Here is a 17,952-nt window from a genome sequence, read left to right as displayed (position 1 = left end):
TTTCTATAGGCGATTTGATTTGATTCTTGGGTAGAACCACCTCAAGCCGAATCGATTGCATAGCCTTAAATAGTATTAGATCGTGAGTAATGTCCGATGCCAAAGTAGTCATATTTCTTATTCAAGGATAATGGTGCAAATGGCCTCCAAGTTTTGGCCCAATATGCAACGTAGTTTTCGAATTTTAACTTGTATAATGTAGCTCTTAAACTTTGACCTAACGTACAATATCATCTCTGTTAAGATATACGTGTGAGTTGTGTTAAAAAAATCCCATATTGGAGAATTTGGTTTTTCCATCTTTTCTTTATCTCCCAATCTTCTTTTCTCCAATCAATTTATTGCTTGGAATCATCACCTGTCGAAAGTAGAGTGTGCAATTTGAACATTATATATTCAACTCAAGATCGACATCATCTACTTGACCAAGTCCTAGTCGTGCTTAATGGATATCGTGAAGGTGATTATGATCTTTTTCAACGCGTGATCAATTTAGATTTAGATTTAGCTTTAAATTTTTTACGTTCAATTGCTTGCCGACCAGGAGAAATGATGCCTTGCTTGAATTACATGAGAATAAAATTGATTTTATTGGACGGCATGAATTAATTTATTTATGCAAGTCTATAGCTTACTTTTATTCCGGTTTTTATGCACAAGATATTTTCGTCCTCGGTTTTGAAGGCGTAAGTGGGAAATATGCTTTTCACATTGTGACTTGTTCAGGCAGAATTCGAAGGAAAGCGTACGGATGTTTGATTTCCAAGTATGAACATGAATGCTTCTTGTCGGCCGCGCTAGCAGTTACGTAATAAAAACTACACCAGTCGATGGACCAAGTGAAAAATGGAATTATGCCTCGGTTTGAAAATGTGTACCTCCTTAGCAAGCAAGTACAAACTTTTAAATTCATGATGCCCGTGATTTAAATGAGGATCCCAGGGGTGGTTTACTGAGACAGCCCCGAAGGTTTACATCTAAATAGCGGTTTGCGACGAGATCCCACCGGTGCTACCGAGCGCATATCTCATCAGGGATCAGTCCTTCGAGATGGTTGTTATCAATATATAGCCTTGCATTCCATTATGACCAAAAAAAAAAAAATAATAATTACCCCTTTAACTCAAATTCATGTTTTCCGGCGGTCCTCGCTCCTATCCAACAAGAGTATCTTTTGAGTACGATTAAACTTGAGTTAAGTAAGTGAATCTCGGATTGGGAAGATACTTTACATGAAACTCATTGATCGAGTAAGAAGCGAATCAAAGCGTGGTGGCTGAGAAAGGATGTGTCCTCCAATGTAAAAGATCATTGATAAATTTCTCAAGAAGGGATCTTGTACATCATCCATAGAAGTCGAGCAAAGATTGCCATCGTGATACTGATCAGCCGAAAGAGAGCATGAGCAAAGGCTAAGTGTTAATGTACAAAAACGCACGCATCTTCAAGTTCATCGCGCCATCGTCGGTTAGCTCGCTTTGGACTAAAATTGTAGCAATTGGCAAGAATGGTGTTATATGAAGGTTTAGGTTAAGATAGGTGATGGTGCAAATGGAATAGCTAGATGTAGGAAGTGGCCAATCACGGAAGGCTCACATTAGGGTTTGTACGATTTGACAAGGAATTAAGCAATTAATTAATATATTTTAGTAAGGTAATAACACCGTGCCTTAAAGTTTGTTTTTTTTCTTTTATGAAGGTGTCCAATTGGATATGCTAATGGTTTCGGACTTATCCTCTTCTCTTAATGATATCTTAGAATGAGGCCTTCCGATGCCCCCTTGGATCAAGTAATTAAGTAGTAAAGGTTAGGGTGAGGAGAGTAACCACAACATAGAACTACCATTACTTGGTATGTTTTCGAACCGAACCTATCCGTATGATTAAATCATGGAGAAATTATCCAATAGATCCTAAAACTATTGCACATATAACAATTTAGTACTTAACTTTTCAATTTCTTCCAATTTAATCCTAAACCTTGATGCAAAATTTCAACGTGATTTTTCCAATTAATTTTCGCTGGAAATCGCTGACGTGGCGGTCTAGTAATTGCCAACCGTCCTACTTCGCACACCATCACATTAGCAATTTCCAGCGAAAATTAACCGAAAAGACTATATTGGAATCTCGCGCAAAAGTTTAGGATTAAATTGGCAAAACTAAAAGGGTTACGACTGAAATAAATATATGTACAATAGGTTTTCAGATTGATTGAACAGTTTTTCCATTTATTCAAAGGGATTTTCAATCTCTTAATCGCTAAGTTAATCCTATGAGTGAGAATCCTTGAAATAAGGCTCTTTGTGACCCTTGAAGTCCGAGGACTCTAAGGGTCCGTTCGTTTTGCGGAAAATATCATTTTCTAAAACATTTTTTGTGAAAATGTCATTTTCCAGAAAATGACTCTAGTTTCCAAAATGTTCAGCCGAAACCTAAACTTTGAGTGGAAAATATTTTCCACCATTCGTTAGCTAATTTAATTGTTTGGGAAAAATTATCAGAAATTGAATTTTAATATTTTTAATTGACCAAAAAATTAGTCTTATTTTTTATATTTTTTAAATGAATTTTTAATTATTTGTATTTTTAAAAATTGATTTTTTTTTTTTTTTTCTTTTTTTTCTTTTTTTTTTTCTTTTCCTTCCTCCTTCCTCCTCCTTCTTGCTCCCCCTTCTCCCACCGCCGCATGCTTGACGATGGCCAGCTGCCTAGCGGCCGATTAAGACTCAATCGCCAGATCCGGCGAGCTGAGCAAGACTCACCCGAGCTCGCCAGAGTTTTGCCGAGCTCTGGCAAGCTGCAAGCTTGTCGGATCTAGCGGCGGACCTCGGACTCCCAATCCTGGCGAGCCCGAGCTCCATCGCTAGATCTAGCAAGCTCGCAGCTCGCCATAGCCCGACGAACCTCTGGCCAGCTCTGGCAAGGCCCAAGCCCCGCCTAGCTCGCCGAATTAGGCCAAGCCCAAGCTCTGCCTCAGGTCAGCGGGGCTCTGCCTCCCCCGATTTGGCGAGGCCCGAGCTCGTCCGACTTATCCTTCAATTTGACCTTGTCCTTCTCGTCCTTCCATTCGACCTCCGGCAGCCTCGCCACCGTCAGGTCCATGGGGTTGCCAACGCCGACGCCGGCAATAGCTTCGAATCAGCGTGCCTCGGCTCGGGATCGTGGCTGGGGTTCTGAAAGCAGGCCAGTAGGGCGGCACCGTTGACTATGACCTGGTGGATTGCCGACACGATCTCCGCGGACACCATGTCCGTCTGGTCCTTACTCAGGAGGGCGTGGCTACCGAGGGACCGCGACAAGAACTGCTGCACCGAGTCCATCTTCGTGCTGACGGTGCCGAGGTTCAAGAACGGGACGTGGGGGTTGCTGTCGCCAACGAGGACGGGGACGGATCCTCCGGCGGCAGCAGCGGCAGCGGCGCCAGAGGGCTCCGGTGGGGCGGGGTGGGCGTCACTGGTGGCAGGTGGGTTCATCGCGGCGAAGGTGGAGCGGGAGCCGTTGATCGGCGATGGGGAACCGCCGGGGGGAGCTGAAGATATGGAGAGAGAAAGAAAGAGAGAGAGAGAGAAAAAGGAAAAATATTAAAAACTCGATTTAAAAAAAAAAAAGAAAAGAAAATGAAAGAAAAGAAACAAGTGGAAGAAGTTATGGAAAATGTTTTCCTGTTCTCAAAAGAGGAAATCATTTTCCACAATCTTAAGAGGAGATTTTCCATTGACCGGAAAATATTTTCTTTGACCATCTGTTTTCCACCATCCGAACACCGGAAATTCCGAAAAATATTTTCCGAAAGTTGTTTTCCGCGAAACGAACGGACCTAAGTGAAAGCATTAATATTTTCAGAAAGTAGTCATTACGTTGGGAAAAGGGAACATGTCCACTTCATGCACCATTGTCTCCTCTCCTCAAATTGCTTTCTTGTTCTCAACTGCCTAACCGTATAGATCTTCAAGATTTTAGGGTTTGGGACTTGCATCAGAAATAGGTAGACGTAAATGATACCAGATTTGACAAGTTACTCAAACCTATTGAGATCAGAAAAAAAAAATCATAATAAAAACAGAAGAAAGCAAGTTTTCTTGGAAAAATTATCTAAAAACTTATAATTCTATTATACTACGGTTAATTCAATCTTAAAACTTTCAATTGTATTAATTTACTCATAAACCTTTTGACAATTTATCAATATAATCATTTTTATTTTTTTTTGTAAAGGTAAGAAATATATATTGACTTAAGCCAAAAGCAATAAGAACGCTATACAGCAAAAACTCGGCACATGCACTCACAAGAACAATAGTCAAAGTGAGTGGAAGGGTGCCAAGGTAAATGAAAACCAACGGTACAAGAGCAAATGAAAGCCAAACAGTGGCAAAGCAAAAACCTACACATGGATCACAAAAAAATACTGAATCCCAACAACTACACAAGTGCAGGGAGATGAATACAAATGTAGGAATGGTAGGACAGCTCGCCAACTGCATTAGAGAAGCTTCCAAAAATTCGAATCAACACCTGCTTCAACTACACGAACCGAGGGGGACCTCCGACCATAACAGGAAATGAGAGAACCCCCTACTCGAAAAGGTCTACTAACCAATAGGTGGATCATTCAAAATTGCTAACATGGCAATTTAATTAGCTTAAGCCATCCAATGTGGTAGGGTCAATATTGAAGTGAACAATTTGCGTATTTTTTTAAATTTCTGAATTTTTCTTATTTTCTTCCTTTTTTTCCTTTTTTTTTCCTTTTCTTTTCCTTCCACATGTGGCGAGTACTCAATCATAGGAGCAACTAGCAATAGGCGATGGCCAACAAGGGTATCCGCGCTTGGCCCAAGTGAGGGAGTCTCACCTGTGGCCAGTTGTTGGCCATAGCCAAGAAAAGAGAAAATTTCAAAAATAAATTAATAAAATCATTCACATGAACACTGATCATGTCATGTAGAATGGCCAACCCCACGTAAAATTAGCCGGAATGACTAATCAAAAAGTTGAAAATTAAATTGACATAATTGAAAGGTTTTAAACTGAATTGACTGCCATAAAATAAACTTATAATATTTTGGACAATCATCCCTCAATTAGTTATCTTTCAAATCAAACGCTCATTTCCTATTTGAAACCGTTATGAGTAATCCATTTTCATTTGGAGATTTTTTCCAATGTCCTGTTGGAGCCGTCCTAAGATTCCGAATGTGAAAAAGGACGAACCGACAAAAGGAACATTATTTTGTGGGCACCGTTGGATTGGCGAAGGAAAGCGCCCATATTTGGCATTTACTTAGCACAACGAACTCATCCATCCAACTTGATGTGTGCAAGTGATTGTGTTTTGACGAATTTAACAACATCCAACTAGCAGTAGGTGGAAGAAATGACACCAGGGACCGACCCCGACACTATAAATCTCTGGTAGCAACCATGGATGTGAAGTAGATATGGTGTGATGAAAATAAAGGGGATTAAATTAAGTTAGGCGTGTCAGAAATCTGCCGTTTTATTTCACTCTTTTTGTTTCATTTTGCACATAACTTGCTAGTCATCAGCATTATTGTGGTATGGTCCATCAAAAACCACTTTTTCTGGTGCTTCTTCCATCCAGAAAATTGGTTTACTCTTTTTAGGGAAGCGATGCTGCTTATTCATTTCTTGCAGCAAACTCAAAAGCCTACCAAAATGCCCCGTCCTTAAATTGTCTTGTTCAATCTTTTATGAAGAACGGCTGCACCTGAATCCAGCTCCATGCATCAACCTCTTGAAATATCTCTCACTAACATCACCAACTGAAATAAAATGTATGCCGATCTTAACAAATGTAGTACTAAACACAAAACTTTGCGTTTGCAATTGATCGTGCGGTAATTGCCGCACACAAACTTGTCGGGCGCAATCCTTATTCCCTTGAAGCCGACCTATCAGGTTTACATCTCACCAGATTGATCCGTGCCTTGAAAATCATCATATTACAAAATACTATATCATCGCCTCGAAATTATGTAGGTAAACATTCTATGTTATCAATAATATAAGGTAAAATAAGATGTACCAATTTAAAGCCTAGATATCAATTCCGTCCTGTTTTAAATATTATTTTGTTATGGCTTACTATGCAAATTTCTTCTCAATCATGATATACTCAAAAGTCATGATTCCCATCTATCAGGAGAGGTGTGATTGGCTCTTTCCATCTCCTATCGCCGTCACCATCCCTCCACTAGACAAGATCTGTTCCTTCCTCGGACAGTGTAGGACCCTCGCCGTGAATAACGATAGATCTTACCATATTTTTAATTTAAATGAAGCGGTCTGGTTCACGTTTACGTCGATATGTCCTTAATACCTTTCAAGATAGATGACGATGATAGATGACGATGCGCATTCATCTGTATCCATCATCACAAATTTGATAGGACATAGGGTGCGTTTGGATGGGCATTTAGAAAGCCCATCCAAGCCCCAAAGCCCTTTCACCCAAAAAATGGGTGTTTGGCAACCATTCCTAGAGGGCTTTCAGTGAAAGTTTCCTTGGGAATGCTGAAAGCTCTCTCAAAGATTTTCGGAATGCTGGAGGTCCATTTAATGAAAATATTATTTCCTATTTTACCCTCAAAAGTTTTTTGAAAACCCACCGTTGCCCCGCATTTACTTATTTTTTAAATGAAAAAGAGCAGCCCTTCGCCGGACGGCGAAGGGCGACGGCCGCCGGCGAGCCGAGATCTGGCGCCGGCGGCCGTCGGCCGGAGGTCGGGCGACCTCCGACGAGGGTCGCGCGACCCGTAGAGGCCGCCAGAGGTCGCCCGACCTCCAGCCCGACGGCCCGCCGCGCGCAGATTCGGTCGCCGTGGCCGCAGCCTCTTTCGCCGGACCGGCGAAGGGTTTAGCTGATTTTTCCACAAAAAAAAAGAAAAGAAAATATAATACCCATAAAGCCCTTTCCAAAAGTTTTTTTTACCAAACGCACGTTCAACTCAAAGTCCATTTGCAAAAATTTTTTACCAAACACAACTGCATTTTCCCCAAATAGCTTTGGGCTTTCAGCATTTGCATTGGACTCAAAACCCATTGCAAATGCTGAACCAAACGCAGCCATAGAATTCGCCGTTCCGTGCAACATAATGAAACTACTCTGCAAATGATAACAGCTATATATGCAGGCACGTCCTCTCTTTTTTTGTCATCGATTATTAGCACAGTCAAGCACCTGCCAACGATTAAAGATCCCATACACGAGTTCTCTGGAGAGACAGAAAGAGCCCAAGAGCTCACTTGCGAGACCATCGAAGCTGCTTGGAGAAGCAGGAGGTCCGATTCTAGACCAAATTCGAAGAGCCTAGAATCCAGAACAGCAGGTCAGTATCAAATCAACATGAAACAATCCATATGTCTAACCAATTGTGTGACAATATATATAGATACGTCGATAGAAAAAGCATGACGCAGACAGATGCGCCGACACTAAAAAGAAGGAAAGTACGGGGACTTTATTGTGCTGAAGCTCAACCTGGACTTCAACAAAGACAAGACAAACTAAGGCTTCTATTTCAGTTCTTCAAACCACTAAAGCAAATACAGAAATGCAGATACTCGGTTCCAGACACATTGTCTATCCATTACTCAGACTCGACCCCATCACATAGCTCTCCATGGGATTATTCTCATCAGATACCACCCGGCATCAGCCGGACAGTGCCAAAGTCTTGACTGGAGCTCTCAAATTGCTGACAAGCTGGTCCACCAAAATGCATCCCCCATTGCAAATTGCCGATGCTTGATGCCCAAACTCATCACGGTGACAGCCCAGAAGAACAGAGAGCATGCCATCCACATTCCATCATTCAGATATAATAACAATCCCCAACAATTAATGATCTCAGTACCCAACATATCTTGACCAGGGTTACCAGAAGAAGCAGCTAGCTGCTTACGAACCTGGCATTATAAAATTGTCCAACTTCCCAAGATTTCCTCCTGAGCTTCAAAGATTGGCTTACCTGTCCAACTGACATAAGAAGAGTCACATTCAAGACAAGGACAAACTCAAAAGAGAAAGAGATGGACTCTCATTATGACTCATCTGTTTTTAATGTCACTCCAAGTGAATTTCTGAACATTCTTTTTGATTTTGTAGTCTGGCATAACATATGGTATATCAATTTTGTAAACTAGTCTTCATATACCTAACCTTATTCAGAACATAAACTCCTGGATCAGAGGGAACACAGCTAACCCTAATTCAAACCGAAAAAAGCCATGCCTCTGTCTAAAAATTACGGAAGATAAAAAAGAAAGCCAAGAACAAGTGACTGCATTGGACAAATACAACTACTAACTGGTCCTATAATTAGATAATGCTGACGCAATCAACTTTAGCATGCAAAACCGAGTTTCTCAAGGCATTTTGTTTTTCCTTAATGCCAATTCATAACGCCTAGTTAGTAAATTCATTGTTAAAGAAAGAATTCAATATGGCTTCTCTCAGTCATCAGGCTCCATTATACTAATCTGCTAAGTTTATTAACCAACCAAGGCTGATGCAGTTGGTAATTCTCATTTCTCGGAGGTTGAAAAAATAATTGTGAACATAGAAATCTCACTTGCTAAGTAGAACTTCCAATCTAAAAGCCAAGGCCATCCACACTCCAATACAAACTTAGCATTGATAGATCCGCCTAACTGGAGCTTGATATGGCAGGAGGGTCTCACCAATATCATTCCTGACAAAAAAAAAAAAAAACAAAAGAAAAAAGAAAAAAACAAATACATTATCATGTACACACTCCAGAAGATAGCAGACTGACCACAAACTCTCGATAGTTATCGTAAACTTAACCATACCGCAACATGCCGTCACATTGATCTCACACAAAATGATGATCTGGCCAGACTGATCCTTGGTACTGCTCTGGCAAAGGACCGAGCTGTGGGTTCCCATTAATTATTTGCTGAGGTTGCTGCATCTGCTTCTGATGATCCAGAGTCTCGTGATCATACCAGCCTTTATGAATTTCCATTTGGTGGACTGATGGAACTTGCTTTCCCGGAAACGGGAAGCTAACGGTCCCAATTGAAGCAGCACTGCCACTAATGGGTGGTAAGTTTGCAAAAGATGAATAACTATTGGAATTGTTCACTAGGCCCCTGAATCCGGAAGACATCTGATACCCATCCAACCAGCTATAATCATCCAACATTTGGTTCTGATGGGTCAAGTCTAATCCAGAAAAGGGTCCATTGGCCTGCTTAGGAACAGCATTAAAACCAGGAGGAGGGCCAAGATGTCTGAGTGGCCTAGCAACTGGTTTCTTTTTTAAAACTACAGGAGAAGTAGATGATGGCTTCACAGCCAAAGCATCAACATTAACTCCAGAAGACATGAAAGAATTATATATGGGTGAAGGAACCATGGCATCTGGAGCATTTGCCTGATTCAAAAACAAGCTGTCGCTACTAGTAGCAGACTGTCTGATCGGAAATGAATTAACGGCAGGGAAAAAGTTGGTGGCATTCTCATTGATCTCAGAATGCGCCAGATGCCCTTTCTCCAGCATCTTTAGATCTTTGAAGCCATTAGACAGCATAGTTTCTTCTGTCAACCAATTTGAAGTATGAGATGTGATAGGCTGTAGATTACCAGCAGAAATGGGGTTCCATGAAAAAGCATCTGAAGAGGTCAAATGCAGAGAGTTATCAGGAGGCGCTGCCATAGAAGCAACTGGAAAGGGTTGATCATTTCCAAAGGCATTTTTCTGTGGCTCCAACATCTTAGAAGAGACCATATATTGAACAGCAGTATCTGTTTGCTTCTCTGCTGCTGTTGGCTTAAAAACTGGAAAGGGTTGATCATTTCCAAAGGCATTTTTCTGTGGCTCCAACATCTTAGAAGAGACCATATATTGAACAGCAGTATCTGTTTGCTTCTCTGCTGCTGTTGGCTTAAAAACTGGAAAGGGTTGATCATTTCCAAAGGCATTTTTCTGTGGCTCCAACATCTTAGAAGAGACCATATATTGAACAGCAGTATCTGTTTGCTTCTCTGCTGCCGTCGGCTTAAAAACAATCTCTTCATCCTCCTCTTCCCCCTCCACATATAGCTGAGAATTCGACTGGAACTCCTCCGTTTTCACAGCCATTTGTGCTCCATTTTCTAGCAACATGTCATTTGCCTTAGGCACAGTAGAATCAGGAGGATGAATATCCTCTGCTGACAGTTGACTCTCAACGCCAACGACAAATTTCTTAGCCTTTGAGTCATACCAAACTGTTTTGTTATTGATTTTAACCCCTCCTACAAGCACTTTCCCAGCTGCAAGAGTTCTTTTAACACGAGCATTCTTTTCCTTGATCCCTTCACTTCCAAAAGAATGCTTTCTTGAAAAGTCCAAAATGGTTTGTGCAGGAACAAGCGGCAGAAATCCTCTCAACTCAAAATCTTCCCACAAAGCAAGGCGGTTTCCAGTTTCCCCTTCTTCATATCTGCTCATGTTATCAAAGCAACTTTCATCATCACAGTCATCTATGGACATCGACCCGATCGACAAAAGCTTATTCATAAGAGAGACGTAATGAATCCACAAATTTGATCTAACAGTTGCCTGCTTCTCATCAACATCGCCACCCATGGCAACATCAGGATAAGATGCCAACCATTCCACAAAGACCAAAATGCCAGGTAAGAGGTAACTCAAAGAAGGATCACGAACTTGTTCGCATCTCTCCATAACTAGTCCCATGATGTCAAAAACCGCAGTCAATGCATTCTGAAGGAGTACAGCACGCTGAACAATTTCTGCATAACTCTGGCCTTCACTCTCGCGTTTCACATTATGAATAGTATATATAAGGATAGACACAAGCCTGATAAAGAAAAGACCATTCTCAACAGCATCATTGCCAAAACTCATCTCTTCTTCTGGCCCAGAAGACATAAGATCACATAAACCAGTGACAACCGAAGAGAGGACTTCCACGAAGGTCTCCGAGCTACACCAAGAATGCCAATATAAATAGCAAATACACCAATGAAATAGCAAAAAACATAAGAATTACTAATAAACACTCACCTTGTTCGAGTGAACAGAATCCCATTTAGACGGACAAAGTGGATGCAAAGTGAGTTGTAGGTATCATGGGTGTTGGAATTACTTTCTTTGAAAGTTGCAGCTTCAGCATCTCTAGATGCAAGCTTGGCTTGCTGTCCTCTCACTTTTCCAGCAGACCGGACCATAGAACTTTTAGCATCCCCATGCAGTAGAGAGAAACTTTGACGATTCTGACAATTCAAAAACAGGAAAAAAAAAAAACAAAAATGTGAACTAACTATTTCCCCAGACACACCAACACAAAAGGCACCATAAATAAGTACTTGCTAAAAATAAGCAATGCCGACATCAATTACCAAACAATTCCCTAGCTTTAATTAGGTTAAGTGCTACAATCTCATCATACAGTTTACATTACATATGGAATATGCTTATCAAATTAAGTGAAAAACCCAAGGCATTTGTTACCCTAACAATAAATAAATTATAGGAATGAAAATCTCCATATGCAAAGTGCTTTTCAAAGTACCATCTTATAGGAGGCAACTATGATGACTGCATCTGGACTCCAAAACTGCGGAAGTGCAAGGCCCTTCCAATTGACTAATGAGTAATGAGATTCCCTATTAATATACATGTTAACACCTTTCCAGCTGATATTGGGATCATTGTAATTGTATTATCTTTATGCAAGCTCCCCTCATATAAAAACTATTGCCTAAGAAACCCAGATGTTCTTACCAGTTCATAAATGTCCAACAAGTGCATTTTTTATATGCTTCATACTTAAGACCATGATCGTTAAGGATTCTTATGATCAACCCAGCAGAGTACAATACTGAACATGGTAAAGACTGATCCCATGTAGATCCAGGTGGCATCACAATTCTACCCCCAACACTAAACGTCCCACTTTAATTTGTAATCAGGCTTTTTCAACAATTCTGGAGAGTGGTAGTGCAGAAGGAGAAAGGAAATGGCATCTCTCAATGCCATATTACATAAATTAGGTCTAAAGTCTCCACACCCAAAACCCATCATGCTCTCAAAAACAAGCTTTTAGGCCCATTTAGAATGGTAGAAAAAGAAAATCAGAAGGGCGCCATGACAAATATCTTGAGAGATGCCACTTTCTATCTCCTCTTATAGTGCCACTCTCCAATAATATGACAGAGAAACCCAAATCAAGTTTGTTTCTTTTTCTTCACACCACACTACCAGTAAGCAGCATCACCTTCTCCAGTTCTTCCTCTTTGAATTCTTCCTTGTTCTCTAGAGTATCTGATTATGGGTTTGTCATGTATATTGTTGTTTATCCTCTATACGGTTAGATTGTATGTATATATTTCTTTGGGATCTGTCTTTGTTGACAGTCCTTGCTCTCTCAAATTAAGAGCTCTATGTTTCAGCTTTGTTCCTCTTTCAAAACGCTAAAATGCAAGTAACTGATTATTTGTATGTATAGTCATCTCAACTTGCTTAATCTGTTTAACCCAAAATCCTTGATCTGATCTTACTTTCAATCCATGAATAACCAAGAAATTCTTAGGACCCAATCCTAAACACTCACTCAAGACTCGATACTATAAACATCAGAAAAGAACAGAAGAAATGCAACATCTATGAGATTGGAGTATCACACGACATAATTTCAACAATCTGAGGAACTAAACCCACAGAAATCACATGCTAGAATGTCAGGATTTCATTTTATCTTGAAAGGAATACCTTTTCAAAGGCAACAATCAAGTTGTCCCTTGCAGTAGAACATGGGCTGTCGACAGCCAAACTCCGGAAATATCGGTACACAGTAAGCAAATCATCCCCAGAATAAGAAGCTAAAATCGCCAGCTGCAGAGAAAGCAAATTGACGCATATGAACATCCAGAAAGCACTTTAAAGCTGAGTAGTTCACCTCAATCAAAAAGTCGTTAAATTATTAATGAGGAAAATGAAACCTGATGATGGGGATTCCCAATAGATGGCCAAAGAGATGCAGCTTGGAGATAATAACTTGAAGCTGCTGCATACTCACGAGATTTTGAGTCAGGCTCTCCATACAGACCTTTGTAGCGTGCAAGATCGCCCAAGTAAATCAAGCAACGGTGACAAGATATCAAAACCCTTTTTACATCCGCTGAATTTTTTCCATCTTTCTCGGACAAAAGTCTGCTGTCTACATCCTCAGCGAAGTAACCAAGAGAAAGACCATACTTTGATCTGATTTTCAAGATCAAATCATGGTAGAACCCAGTTGCTTCAGAAAGAAAATTCTTAAAATGCAATCTTATTTTCGTTATTCGATCTGGACGAGAGGAGGGTCCTTTCCCATTGACTGATGCATTTGGATTTGCAGATGCTTGAGCAGCACTGAAGTGTGCTCTCAATTCCTCAATTTTCTTGTAATGCAATTGCCATAGAGCATGCTCGATATTGTGTTTCTCTGAAAATGTATGATCCTCAAGAATTATTGCTTCATAGTTCTCACGCATCTGTTGCCATACATTTGGGTCAGATGGAATTCGTGCCTGGGCAGACTTCCGACGCCTATTATCCAACTCAATGTTCTGTACAAAGGGGCACGCATCAGAATGCAAGACCACAAGTACTGTCAGCCAATACAAGTAGGTAAAGAAAAGTACCTTTTCATAGAGTCGTTGTGCACGCTCCCAGGATGGAGCAGGCATATTATCCGTCTTTATGATCATTATCCATCCACATTACCACCGCTTGCCTTCTTGTTTGCTTCAGTGCCATGTAAATCCAGGAACAGGTATGAGCTTAAAATGGCCAAGAATAATTGATGATTAAAGATGACACAGAAACATTAATGCGGTGAAACATCTGTTTGGTGGTGCTTAAATGAGAGTTCAATAGCTAATTTGTGAGAATTTCATACTGCACCATGAAATAACATCATCAATTGAATGCATGAGATGTAGACACGGATTTCACGATTCCATCAATGTCTATGAAAAGCAACCAGATACTTTCCGTTTAAACAAACTAACCAGAAGACACCGAATACCAGACAGTGACTGCGTAGACCAAGTCTGATGCTCTCTCTTCAAACAGGACCAAAATGCACAAAATATGGCATGGCACAATCAAACAACAACTTCCTTATAATGGTATATTCAGCGGATGTGATTAGAAAGGAAATAGGAAAACTAAGTTATGATATTGTTTGGATGCAAGCGACAGAAAGAAATAGAAAATAATGAAACATGACTATTATGTCCTTTCATGCATTCAAAATAACGTTATAAGTGAGAAAGAAGAAAGAATCACTTAATGAAAGTACCAATCCTTCCGAATCGCTCCATTTTCGGACGGATAGAAATACAGTTAACTACACCTAATCTCTCCTAATCCTTTCCTTTTCTTTCTTTTCTGTTCCCTTCCCGCCATCGAAAAAAGTCAGCATATTTAAAATCCTCTCTCTTCCCACTCAATCCCCTTTAACAAACATAACTGAACTTCTAAAAGGAGACTAATTGTATTAACAAGACCTCAAGAATTGACCCACCGCTCAACGTTACACCATAATTACGGCCGAAAAGCACCAACCGAAACCCAGAGACCAACCACTAACGTCAGTTGGCGGGGCGCAATGCACCACGGCACGAGGGCAAATATCTCATCATTCAAATCACTTTCGAATTACAGCGATCAATTAGACAAGACAGCTAAAACCACCAACTCGGCTCCGCGTCAACCCTACCGCGCCATATTCGATCAATGCCCATCAATCAATCAAGCCACAAAGTGAAACCACCACTGTCGAAAAAGCTCAATTCCGGCAGCTGCTTCAAGGGGCGGGGCGGGGCGGGGATCCCACGGCAAGCTCAATCGAAAGGAGAGAAATAACGCGGCGCTCGCGACACCGAAATCGACGGCGGCGGCCGCGATTATCTCCAAGAATTCGCACGCGAAAAATCTCATTAAAAAAGAAAAGAAAAAAAAAAACCAACAACGCCGCAAGAGATTTTCGATATTCAAAAAAATCAGCAGACGCGACTGAAATCGGAGGAAGACGACGAGAGGAGATCGTCAACGCGGGAAGCGAAGCCGGAACCGAGCTTTTACCTGACTCGCGGCGGAGGCCGGCGGGGTCGGATCGGAGGGGCGGGAGGACCGGCGGCCGGCGCGGCGATGAGAGAGAAAGAGAGAGCGAGCGAGGACGAGGACGAGGACGAGGAATCTGAGATTTTATGGAACGAGGAGGAGGGCTTTTCTACGGTCCTCTTAGAGAGAGAGAGAGAGAGAGACCACCATCCCGAAGGAAACTCCCTTTATACTATTTTTTTATTATACTATTTATTAATTATACGTCTAAATCGCAGACGTCTTACCCTATAAAAAAATTTAACAAAATAAAAAAACCAAAAAGACCGCGGATTGTATGCCAAAAATACATATATAAGGAAAAAAAAAAGGAATTATCTGAAGATTGGAGCTATCTAGGAGAGTTAACTAAAATTATCTTAGGTTGACAAAAAGAAAATTCGAATTTGAATTTCCAAGGCATTAGAGATGTAAGGAATTTGAATTATTATAGTTGTATCCACTATATTTTAATGCCGATGCTCGGGAAATTCGGGAGGAAAGGCATAAAGCATGTACCACCATTCTTTTTAAGCACGAAAGCACAAGATGAAATAATTTATGATAACCCTATTATTATTGCGCTGGGGATTCTTCAAGGGTTTTTGGGTATTCTATGACACATTATAATTCAACCCTACTATTATTATTGTGGCTGAAGCTGCCGAATTTGCTTTTTTGTGCATTGCGAAACTTGATTTTGATTGCAAATACAAAATTTGTCCTGAAATCGTAATCACGTGCCAGTTTAAATGTCTAAATTTGTCGCAAAATAAAATTCATGGACGAAAATTAAACAGCAACAATGCCACGTGGACCAAGTTTTTCTTTTTTGGGTAATTATCCTTAATTTGTGCAAGATAAGAACTTGTGGATAAACATCATGAATCCTCTAGTTAAAGAACTCTTATCATGATCAAACAATTTCTCCCATAAACTGCCTTATTTGACCAAACACCACAAAAATGAAGCACATTACCAAACATGAGGCCTGTGATTCCATGAATGGAACATATTCTACTACAATTAGATATTTTAGCTATTTATGAGAATATCATAATTTGGGATTTCACTCCACTATGACAAATTTTACCATAAAAAGAAAAAAAAATCAAATCCTTGCACTAAGAGTAACAAAATGATGATTTTTCCCAAACAGACATTACTTTACCGCAAATGAGACTATTGAGCAAAATAGAACAAAACACGCCATTAAGTCTTATAATGAAAGAGAACTTTTTACCACAGGGGTGCATTTTCCTATGTTGTATATTGTTCTGCCATAGATAGAACTCTTCATGAATCGACAAATTTTACCCCCAAAAAAAAAAAAACGAGAGCTATGCCATGTGTGGGTCGATTCAATCTCATTTGAGCAACAACCTTGACAACAAGTCTTCATAAATTATGAATCGGATCAAATTCCAATCCGAGATAATGATATGATTTGACCATAACCGAATGCCTTAACGTAATCACTTAAGTTTTGATACGAATGAATCATTCTTTGTGTTCTTATGTATATAACAACATAACATGATGTGATTTATCAGCTTTAAAATAACGATATCGCTAAACTCTAAAAGGGAATAAGAGAAATGGATATTACCTTATAAAACCTGAATTTCGAATTTGAAGTCACCAAAATGCGCATAAAAGCAACTTGTTTCATCTCCTCATTACTTCCAAAGAGAAATCTCCTCTCTCTCCCTCTCTCTCTCTCTCTCACAATATGAAAAGTGACAGGTTTTCCTTGTCTTTAAAACTCCTTACTCTCATGGTCAAAAACTTGGACTATTGGTGTGCGATGTCGACATTTAGTAAGGTTTCCTTTTCTATTTAATTTGATATTTAGAGCCCTATTTTTTAGGTGATTATTGCACCATGATAAGACGATTTATGTGTAAAATTGATAGGGTCGTTGCCATTCACCACCCATGTAGATCGTTTTTGGTTGTTGTGATCTAATGAAGCCAATATGCTGGTGGTAACCTACACCAACCACAAAGAATAGAAGGTTGGAGCTGCCCCGATTGTAGCTATAAACCTTAATATGCACTTTTATTGCACTTAAGGTATTAATGAAAAAATCCAAGTGTTTTTTGAATACCATTAAATAAGAATGGTATGGATCTCATCCAATCAAAGCTATTTTTATAATGCTCGGTCCTTTAACAAAAATTACAGTTAGATTTTTGCACTCTTAGAAAATCTTCATAATGAATTAAGGCATTTGCCGCAATAACAAAAATCACACAGCAAGCATACTTAACAATGATGTAACGTGATTCTTAAAAGCACTGATCGTGCATATCACAAGTAATACCATGGTTAGATATGATAAAAATTTGTTAATTACTCGGAAGAGTGTGTAAATCCATTTTCACAAAATTCATAACAAATTGAAAGACCGACCATTACGGTTGAACTGAAGCGGACGAACCGAGCGACAAGGTGTTGACTTTAAAACGTGTTGACCGGCCGAACACGACGACGACTCGTCGTTTCAGACCTTTCGACGCTCCAACGTACGGAGACTCCGCCTCTCTCTCTCTCTCTCTCTCTCTCTCCTCAGTATTTTTCTTTTCCCTTTTTCTTATTTAACCTTTTTCTCCTTTCGAATTAAGGACGGCTCGGATTGACCGGTGGTAAAAGCGATCGAGGGGCGCAGATTTCTCGACAGGCAACCGGCCGAGGAGGTCGAAAGACGAGATCTGAGCGGTCAAGATCGCGCTGGCGCCGATCCAACGGCTGGCAGAGTCGGTGGGAGGGGGTCCTCGTGAGACGACCATAGAAAGTC

The 17,952-nt window shown here is 40.4% G+C and overlaps 1 protein-coding gene across 3 annotated transcripts; it reads right to left on the bottom strand.

Moving 5' to 3' along the window:
- Positions 1 to 7,359: 7,359 nt before the first annotated feature.
- On the bottom strand, positions 7,360 to 15,298 carry LOC104438483 (protein SMG7). 3 transcript variants are annotated; one of them, XM_039308225.1, is made up of 9 exons: positions 15,135 to 15,298; positions 13,688 to 13,790; positions 13,004 to 13,612; positions 12,774 to 12,896; positions 11,067 to 11,275; positions 10,008 to 10,986; positions 8,842 to 9,893; positions 8,601 to 8,720; positions 7,360 to 8,005 (listed from the first exon to the last, which is right to left on the bottom strand). In XM_039308225.1, the coding sequence occupies exons 2-7, from the start codon at positions 13,751 to 13,753 to the stop codon at positions 8,865 to 8,867; spliced, it is 3,015 nt and encodes a 1,004-aa protein (XP_039164159.1). In that variant the 5' UTR covers positions 13,754 to 13,790; positions 15,135 to 15,298; the 3' UTR covers positions 7,360 to 8,005; positions 8,601 to 8,720; positions 8,842 to 8,864. The 3 variants fall into 3 exon arrangements, with proteins under 3 accessions (XP_039164159.1, XP_010049945.2, XP_039164158.1); XM_010051643.3 differs by having other exon boundaries at positions 8,842 to 10,986; positions 15,135 to 15,297; XM_039308224.1 differs by lacking the exon at positions 15,135 to 15,298 and having other exon boundaries at positions 8,842 to 10,986; positions 13,688 to 13,809.
- Positions 15,299 to 17,952: the final 2,654 nt, after the last annotated feature.

This window comes from Eucalyptus grandis, chromosome 3 (genome assembly GCF_016545825.1).
Source record: "Eucalyptus grandis isolate ANBG69807.140 chromosome 3, ASM1654582v1, whole genome shotgun sequence".
NCBI classification, from domain to species: domain Eukaryota; kingdom Viridiplantae; phylum Streptophyta; class Magnoliopsida; order Myrtales; family Myrtaceae; genus Eucalyptus; species Eucalyptus grandis.
Note: the sequence above shows the minus strand (reverse complement) of the source record. Positions and strands in the feature narration are given on the sequence as shown.

Coding starts and splice junctions, on each gene's coding strand:
- LOC104438483 (XM_010051643.3), bottom strand. CDS start 13,753: ATGATCATAAAGACGGATAATATGCCTGCTCCATCCTGGGAGCGTGCA. Junction 11,276..12,773: donor TGATTGTTGCCTTTGAAAAG/GTATTCCTTTCA, acceptor TTGAATTGTCAG/AATCGTCAAAGTTTCTCTCT. Junction 10,987..11,066: donor ATTCTGTTCACTCGAACAAG/GTGAGTGTTTAT, acceptor TTCTTGGTGTAG/CTCGGAGACCTTCGTGGAAG.